We start from the raw sequence: 10000 nt of genomic DNA, 5'->3' as shown, positions 1-10000 counted from the left end.
TAGATGTCTCTCTCTCTGTGTTGGGGGAAGCTCCTCTGTGGGTCTCTTCCTTCTAGATGCCTCTCTGTGTTGGGGGAAGCTCCTCTGTGGGTCTCTTCCTTCTACATGTCTCTCTCTGTTTTGGGGGAAGCTACTCTGTGGGTCTCTTTCTTCTAGATGTCTCTCTGTGTTGGGGGAAGCTCCTCTGTGGGTCTCTTCCTTCTACATGTCTCTCTCTCTCTGTTTTGGGGGAAGCTACTCTGTGGGTCTCTTCCTTCTAGATGCCTCTGTGTTGGGGGAAGCTACTCTGTGGGTCTCTTCCTTCTAGATGTCTCTCTCTCTCTCTCTGTGTTGGGGGAAGCTCCTCTGTGGGTCTCTTCCTTCTAGATGCCTCTCTGTGTTGGGGGAAGCTACTCTGAACATGTCATTTACTTCACACTGGAAGAAGTTAAGCTACGCTTAAGAAAAATATAGTTAATTTAATTACTTTTTTTTTAAAGCTCACTACATCCTTTCCCGATCTACTTAGTGAAAAATGATCCTATCTGTTGTAATAGATCCATCTGGAGTCGGATGTGTAACATATTAAACAAACAAACTGTTTCAGGTGATCCCGATGCTGAAAAATAAAGGAACTTCTCGCCTACTTCATCCATGTTTTATTTTTTGTAAAGAAAGTAGTGTGTAGAGTAGTTAGCTGTATGGTAAAAAATAAAAAATCATTAACTACTGAAAACACAACATAGATTTGAATTTAGTTCAACCAAAGTGCTGTAAAATGTCGTTAAATTACAAGTTTAACTATCTGTAGTTCACAACTCCAACACTGTGTGTTAATCAGTCTACCTCTTTACTGAGACTCTTATGTTAACGGTGTTTCTCATTTGATTTAACCAGAGTAGTCCACTCAGACAGAAACACGTGTCACTGTAATCCAGAGTTCAGCATAAACATAAAACTAAACGGTGACACTATGTGCACTATAAAAACAAAAGAAAACATGTCTATTTTGGTGCATATATGTTTTTTTGTGTGATTTAAAAAAAATTTTTTTACCTTTATTTAACCAGGCAAGTCAGTTAAGAACATATTCTTATTTTCAATAACTATAGTATGTGCTGATTTATATTCTTGTAATTAATAATTTAGCTCAAGCAGATGATCCACTGTTATAAGGTATAAAAGGACATGTCTAATGTGTCTCTTCCAGCAACGAAATGGATCACTCTGCTACTGTGATTGGCTACAACAGTGTGTTTGATCAATGAGAACTTGGCACACAGACACACTCTCAGCATATCAACGGGTTCAAGTCCCAACTCGAGGCTAAGCAAGATGTATTTCCTATTATAGACAGCTGTCGTGTTTTATGAACCCTATAAAGTACAGGTATCTGGAAGTGGATGGCAATAAGTGGGGTATATTGGAGTTTAGTACCACCACTGGACCGGAGACATGAGATTGTTTTATGATGTACGGTACGTTTACTGTTGTGCTGATTTATAGTTCGGTGTTCAGTCACTTGACGTTCCGACCAAGAGGAATAAAGAGAAAGGTAAAAACAAATAGAACACCTGGACTTCATCCATGGACCCTGAAGGGACCGCAGACCCCAGTTTGGGAACCTCTATAAGGTGAATACACCAATTTGTAAGTCGCTCTGGATAAGAGCGTCTGCTAAATGACTTAAATGTAAATGTATACTGAATTATAAATACACTACATGACCAAACGTATGTGGTCACTTCCTCGTTGAACAACTCATTCCAAAATCATGGGTATTAATACGGAGCTGCCCCCCCCCCCCTTTGCTTCTATAACAGCCTCCACTCTTCTGGGAAGGCTTTCCACTAGATGTTGGAACATTGCTGTGGGGACTTGCTTCCATTCAGCCACAAGAGCATTTAGGCCTGGCTCGTAGTCGCCATTCCAATTCATCCCAAAGGTGTTTGATGGGGTTGAGGTCAGGGCTCTGTGCAGGCCAGTCAAGTTCTTCCACACCGATCTCGACAAACCATTTCTGTATGGACCTCGCTTTGTGCCCGGGTGCATTGTTATGCTGAAACAGGAAAGCGCCTTCCCCAATCTGTTGCCACAAAGTTGGAAGCACAGAATTGTCTAGAATGTCATGGTATACTGTAGCGTTAAGATTTCCCTTCACTGGAACTAAGGGGCCTGGCCTGAGCTTCACACCACTTCAGCCAACGCTTGGCGTTGCGTATGTTGATCTTAGGCTCGGCCATGGAAATCCATTTGTTGAAGCTCCCGACAAACAGTTATTGTGCGGAGGCTTCCAGAGACAGTTTGGAACTCTGACATTTTTCCTTTCCGCTTCAGCACTCGGCAGTCCCATTCTGTGAGCTTGTGTGGCCTACCACTTCGCTGCTGAGACGTTGTTGTTCCTAGAAATGTCCACTACAACAATAACAACACTTAAAGAAAGTCCCTGAGCTCTTCAGTAAGGCCATTCTACTGCCAATGTTTGTCTATGGAGATTGCATGGCTGTGTGCTTTATTTTATACACCTGTCAGCAACGGATGTGGCTGAAATAGCCGAATCTACTAATTTGAAGTGGTGTCCACATACTTTTGGGGATTGTAGTGTATGTTCCCCAATTGCAAATTAATAGGTAAAACAAGTTTTTCAAAGCTACTACTAAATACCCAAGTATCCAGGTTACAATGGTTCACCTTGATTCTGATGTATACTGAACAAAAATATAAACGCAAAGTAAAGTGTTGGTTTCATGAACTGAAATAAAAGATCCCACAAAAATTCCACACGCATAAAAAGCTTATTTCTTTCAAATTCTATGTACAAATCTGTTGACATCCCTGTTAAAAAGCATTTATCCTTTACCAAGATAATCCATCCACCTGACAGGTGTGGCATATCAATAAGCTGATTAAACAGCAGGATTGTTACACAGGTGCACCTTGTGCTGGGGACAATAAAATACCACTCTAAAATGTGTAGTTTTGTTATACAACACATTGTCACAGATGTCTCAAGTGTTTGAGGGAGAGTGCAATTGGCATGCTGACTGCAGGAATGTCCACCAGAGCTGTTGCCAGAGATTTGAATGTTAATTTCTCTATCATAAGCCACCTCCAAAGTCATATTAGAGAATTTGGCAGTACGTCAAACCGGCCTCACAACCACAGACCACGTGTAAACCACGCCAGCCCAGGACCCCGACATCCGGATTCTTCACATGTGGGATCTTAGACCAGCCACTCGGACAGCTGATGAAACTGAGGAGTATTTCTGTCTGTAGTAAAACTCTTTTGTGGGGAAAAATGCATTCTGATTGGCTGGGCCTGCCTCCCCAATGGGTGAGTCTGGCTCCCAAGTGGGTGGGCCTATGCCCTCCCAGGCCCACCCATGGCGGCCCAGTCATGTGAAATCCATAGATTAAGGCCTAATTCATTTATTTGAATTGACTAATATCCTTATGTGAACTGTAACTCAATAAAATTGTTGTTTTTGTTGCATATTTTCAGTTGATGAAACTGTGGGTTTGCAAAACTAAAGAATTTTACCACAAACCGTCTCAGGGAAGCTTATCTGAGTGTTTGTCGTCCTCACCAGGGTCTTGTCCCTGACTGAAGATCGTAACCGACTTCGGTGTTGGAAATGCTCACCTTCGATGGCCACTGGCACGCTGGAGAAGTGTGCTCTTCCCAGATGAATCCCGGTTGTAACTGTACCAGGCAGATGGCAGACAACGTGTATGGCGTCGTGTGGGCGAGCGGTTTGCTGATGTCAACGTTGTGAACAGAGTGCCCCATGGTGGTGGTGGGGTTATGTTATGGGCAGGCGTAAGCTATGGACAATGAACACAATTGCATTCTATCAAAGGCAGTTTAAATGCACAGAGATACTCTGACATGATGCTGAGACCCATTGTCGTTCCATTCATCCACCACCATCACCTCATGTTTCAGCATGATAATACACAACCCCATTGTCGTTCCATTCATCCACCACCATCACCTCATGTTTCAGCATGATAATACACAACCCCATTGTCATTCATCCACCACCATCACCTCATGTTTCAGGATAATACTTGTCGTATTCATCCACCACCATCACCTCATGTTTCAGCATGATAATACACAACCCCATTGTCGTTCCATTCATCCACCACCATCACCTCATGTTTCAGCATGATAATACACAACCCCATTGTCGCATTCATCCACCACCATCACCTCATGTTTCAGATGATAATACTTGTCGATCCATTCATCCACCACCATCACCTCCTGTTTCAGCATGATAATCACAACCCCATTGTCGTTCCATTCATCCACCACCATCACCTCATGTTTCAGCAGCCAACCCCATGTCAAGGGATCTGTACACAATTCCTGGAAGAAAATGTCCCAGTTCTTCCACAACCTTCATACTCACAGACATGTCACCTATTGAGCATGTTTGGGATGCTCTGGAACGACACGTACGACACCGTGTTCCAGTTCCCGACAACATTCCACAGCCATGGAAGAGGAGTGGGACAACATTCCACAGCCATGGAAGAGGAGTGGGACAACATTCCACAGCCATGGAAGAGGAGTGGGACAACATTCCACAGCCAGCCATGGAAGATTCCACAGCCATGGGAAGAGGAGTGGGACAACATTCCACAGCCATGGAAGAGGAGTGGGACAACATTCCACAGCCATGGAAGAGGAGTGGGACAACATTCCACAGCCATGGAAGAGGAGTGGGACAACATTCCACAGCCATGGAAGAGGAGTGGGACAACATTCCACAGCCATTGAAGAGGAGTGGGACAACATTCCACAGCCATGGAAGAGGAGTGGGACAACATTCCACAGCCATTGAAGAGGAGTGGGACAACATTCCACAGCCATGGAAGAGGAGTGGGACAACATTCCACAGCCATGGAAGAGGAGTGGGACAACATTCCACAGCCATGGAAGGAGTGGGACAACATTCCACAGCCATGGAAGAGGAGTGGGAGCCATGGAAGCAACATTCCACAGCCATGGAAGAGGAGTGGGACAGCATTCCACAGCCATTGAAGAGGAGTGGGACAACATTCCACAGCCATGGAAGAGGAGTGGGACAACATTCCACAGCCATGGAAGAGGAGTGGGACAACATTCCACAGCCATGGAAGAGGAGTGGGACAACATTCCACAGCCATGGAAGAGGAGTGGGACAACATTCCACAGCCACTGAAGAGGAGTGGGACAACATTCCACAGCCATGGGACAACATTCCACAGCCATGGAAGAGGAGTGGGACAACATTCCACAGCCATGGAAGAGGAGTGGGACAACATTCCACAGCCATTGAAGAGGAGTGGGACAACATTCCACAGCCATGGAAGAGAGGAGTGGGACAACATTCCACAGCCATGGAAGAGAGGGACAACATTCCACAGCCATTGAAGAGGAGTGGGACAACATTCCACAGCCATGGAAGAGGAGTGGGACAACATTCAACACAGCCATGGAAGAGGAGTGGGACAACATTCCACAGCCATGGAAGAGGAGTGGGACAACATTCCACAGCCACGGAAGAGGAGTGGGACAACATTCCACAGCCATGGAAGAGGACTGGGACAACATTACACAGCCATGGGAGAGGAGTGGGACAACATTCCACAGGCCACAATCAACAGCCATGGAAGAGGAGGGGACAACTTCCATGGAAGAGGAGTGGGACAGCATTCCAGATGTGAAGAGGAGTCTTCCACAGCTGCATGATGAGGCAAATGGGAAGAGGAGTGAACAACATTCACAGCCAGAAGAGGAGTACAGCATTCCACAGCCACTGAAGAGGAGTTTCTTGAAGAGGAGGGGACAACATTCCACAGGCCCAATCAACAGCTGATCAACTCTACACCCCTTCTGATCCACACCCCTTTTTCTGATCCACACCCCTTCTGATCCACACCCCTTCTCCACACCCCTTCTGATCCACACCCCTACCCTTTTTTAGGTGTCTGTGAGCAAAATATGCATATTTCCAAGTCATGTGAAATCCAAAGATTAGGGCCTAAATAATTCATTGAAATTGACTGATTTCCTTATATGACCATTACATTACTCAGTCAAATGGTGTTGCAGGTTGGTTTTATATTTCTGTTCAGTGAACCAGTATCTTATCTTATCTTACCAAGGTTTTGGTTGTTGTTTTCCCTCATATCCCATTCAGAAATTACTTTTGTAAAAACATTTTATTTGATTGTATTGAAACACTGGTAAGGAAACAAGAGAAAAAATACATAAGAAATATGACAGCAGGATGGGAAATGAGTTATGAAGGTGCACTTGTATTACTAGCCTACTCTTCACATTAAACTTAGAACAAGATTCCAGAAATTGTATTTGTCATTGACAGGGTCAGGCAGAAAAGTTACTACAGTTACTATGTCCCCCCCCCCCCCCCCCCCCCCCCCCCCCCCCCACCATGAGATGTACGATGGAAAAGCACCGGGCAGGGCCAGCAGAGGTGGGGTCTTTCCCCGTCAATGGCCTCTGTGTGCTCGGTCTGGCCAAGCGCCAGCTGCGGGCAGTAGGGACGTGTCTTTCCAGGTATGAGCTGACTGTCTGGAAGTCACCAAGTTTCAGAGAAAAACTTTAGACGAAGAAAAGCTAGAAAGTCTACTGATTTCCATAAAATGGTGTTGTAAAATACTCATAACTTGTTTGACGATATGCGGAAAGCTGGAGTTCAACTTGGAGCGTGTACTTTGGAGCCCCAATCAGATATCGGAAAGGTATAAATAAACAGGTCGTACAGGATCAGACATTCTCACGTCTGGCTGACTCCGTCACTATGTGGATACTCGTCGCCTCTCTGATATTAGGCCTTCAGACTGGTGAGTTGTTTTTTTTACTCAATATAATAGTATATTGTGGAGGTAAAATAACGACATATTTTAATCTGCCCTAGATTCAGACTTGCCTAGTTAAATAAAGTTTTTTTTTATATATATTTAAAAAAAAATCATAGTTATGTTTTATAAAACGATGATAGCTGCAAAGAATACATTTGAATAAAAGGTTAATTAAAGATTAGATTAGATTAATATGAATCCGTATAAAATGCTAAATATTATCAGCACATTGAGGTTTCAGGATGGAATTTTAATTTGTAACAGACGAATTTGCGCAGTCGACGTTTGGTTGTGTACTCTATGAACATTAGTTATTGAGTAGCCATAGGACAATAAGAAAAACATGATTATTTTTGTTTGAATGTGTTCCCTATCCAGTGTCTGGCCAGAGCACTATAAGATGGTGCGCAATATCCGCTCAAGAGATGACCAAATGTAACGCCATGGCGCAGGCCTTCAGCAGTGCGGCCATCCGTCCGATTATCCAATGCGTCAGCGACGTGTCTGTGGAAGGATGCGCGCAGAAGATCGGGGTAAGTGGGGCTCTTTCAGATTAATAGGGCACATTTCCGTTTGAATTGACTTTTTATATGACTTCCTATGAAACTTGATCAAATCTAAAATATATATATATACACTGCTCAAAAAAATAAAGGGAACACTAAAATAACACATCCTAGATCTGAATGAATTAAATATTCTTATTAAATACTTTTTTCTTTACATAGTTGAATGTGCTGACAACAAAATCACACACAAATGATCAATGGAAATCAAATGTATCAATCAACCCATGGAGGTCTGGATTTGGAGTCACACTCAAAATTAAAGTGGAAAACCACACTACAGGCTGATCCAACTTTGATGTAATGTCCTTAAAACAAGTCAAAATGAGGCTCAGTAGTGTGTGTGGCCTCCACATGCCTGTATGACCTCCCTACCACGCCTGGGCATGCTCCTGATGAGGTGGCGGTTCCTCTTGCAGGAACTGCTGACACACTCCAGCCACATGAGGTCTAGCATTGTCTTGCATTAGGAGGAACCCAGGGCCAACCGCACCAGCATATGGTCTCACAAGGGGTCTGAGGATCTCCTCTCGGTACCTAATGGCAGTCAGGCTACCTCTGGCGAGCATATGGAGGGCTGTGCGGCCCACCCAAAGAAATGCCACCCCACACCATGACTGACCCACCGCCAAACCAGTCATGCTGGAGGATGTTGCAGGCAGCAGAACGTTCTCCACGGCATCTCCAGCCTCTGTCACGTCTAACATGTGCTCAGTGTGAACCAGGAAACATAGGAACTGAGAAGTGGTCTGTGGTCACCACCTGCAGAACAACTCCTTTATTGGGGGTGTCTTGCTAATTGCCTATAATTTCCACCTGTTGTCTATTCCATTTGCACAACAGCATGTGAAATGTCTTGTCAATCAGTGTTGCTTCCTAAGTGGACAGTTTGATTTGACAGAAGTGTGATTGACTTGGAGTTACATTGTGTTGTTTAAGTGTTCCCTTTATTTTTTTGAGCAGTGTATTTATTCAGTTGTTTGCGACAGTTGATGTTTATATTTTTATATTTTCTTAATAATTGCTGTGATATTGTTTGTTTATTTAAGTCTTGGATAGGATAATGATATCACTTTTTGGAGCATGTGTTGACCTCGTTGTCTAGGAGTATCTGCCGATGTCCTGAGTTCGACGGATTAGGAAGCAACACTATTTCATTTCATAACGTTGCGTTCACCATTGAAACATGCTATTTAAACCCCTCTTCATTTCTTTCTCCTAGAAAAACCAAGTAGATGCCTTTTCAATGAGCGCTAAGGATATCTACAAACTGGGGGAAGAAACTAACTTCAAAATAGCTGCAGGAGAGACTTCTGCTGATGGTAAAGAGTTTATGTTTGTGTGTCAGTGTGTCTGTCACCAATTTCGCATAAAGTAATTTGTGTCTTTCACGATCATTTATGAGCGTTAGATATGAGCGTTAGATATGAGCGTTAGATATGAGCGTTAGATATGAGCGTTGGATATGAGCGTTAGTTATGATATGAGCGTTGGATATGAGCGTTGGATTGGATATGAGCGTTGGATTAGATATGAGCGTTGATATGAGCGTTAGATATGAGCGTTGGATTAGATATGAGCGTTGGATTGGATGAGCGTTGGATATGAGCGTATATGAGCGTTAGATTGGATATGAGCGTTGGATATGAGCGTTGGATATTGATATGAGCGTTGGCGTTGGATATGAGCGTTGGATATGAGCGTTGGATATGAGCGTTGGATATGAGCGTTGGATATGAGCGTTGGATATGAGCGTTGGATATGAGCGTTGGATATGAGCGTTGGATATGTTTACTCTGTTTTTATGACATGCTTGTGCAAACTTTACCCGTAACGCACAAAGAGGAACATATCATATAAATGTAGTACATACGGTATGTTAATGATTTACTGGAGATTCAAGTATGTTTAATTAAAAAACTAGGCAAATTCTTATTTACAATGACGGTCTACACTGGGCCAAACCCGTACAATGCTGGGCCAATTGTGCGCAGTCCTATAGAACTCCCAATCACGGTCGGTTGTAATACAGCCTGGATTCGAACCAGGGTGTCTGTAGTGATGACTCTAGCACTGAGATGAACTGTCTTATGACAGCAGACAAGGTCATATCCCTCTATTGTGTCTGTTTTGACTCTGTTCCTCAAAGTGAAAGAGGGAAGCACATGATTAAACTGGACCAATAACAGATTACTATCCCCCTGACCCCTGACCTCCACAGGAGAGGGCACCACCTACTATGCGGTTGCCGTGGTGAAGAAGGTGAAGCCGGACATCAACATCAACACACTGAAGGGCAGGAAGACATGTCACACAGGGAAGGGACGTACTGCCGGCTGGAACATGCCTCTGGGATACCTCATCGACCAGAGCAAGATGTCTGTCATGGGCTGTAACATCCCACAAGGTAGGGAATTGTGACACACACGCTAGTGTACGCACGCAAGAAAACACACACACACACACTAGTGTACGCACGCAAGAAAACACACACACACACACTAGTGTACGCACGCAAGAAAACACACACGCTAGTGAAATGTGAAATGGGTCTTCTGCATTTAACCCAACCAC

General features: G+C 44.0%; 1 protein-coding gene across 1 annotated transcript in view; it reads left to right on the top strand.

Moving 5' to 3' along the window:
* Nucleotides 1–6603: 6603 nt before the first annotated feature.
* Nucleotides 6604–10000, top strand: part of meltf (melanotransferrin) — a 15576-nt gene continuing 12179 nt past the window's right edge. The window contains exons 1-4 of the mRNA XM_046302701.1: nt 6604–6842; nt 7239–7393; nt 8649–8748; nt 9648–9833. Coding sequence (XP_046158657.1) covers nt 6800–6842; nt 7239–7393; nt 8649–8748; nt 9648–9833 — 484 coding nt within the window. The 5' untranslated portion in view covers nt 6604–6799. The remainder of the gene's footprint in view (nt 6843–7238; nt 7394–8648; nt 8749–9647; nt 9834–10000) is intronic.

This window comes from Oncorhynchus gorbuscha, linkage group LG15, assembly GCF_021184085.1.
Source record: "Oncorhynchus gorbuscha isolate QuinsamMale2020 ecotype Even-year linkage group LG15, OgorEven_v1.0, whole genome shotgun sequence".
Classification (NCBI taxonomy): domain Eukaryota; kingdom Metazoa; phylum Chordata; class Actinopteri; order Salmoniformes; family Salmonidae; genus Oncorhynchus; species Oncorhynchus gorbuscha.
Note: the sequence above shows the minus strand (reverse complement) of the source record. Positions and strands in the feature narration are given on the sequence as shown.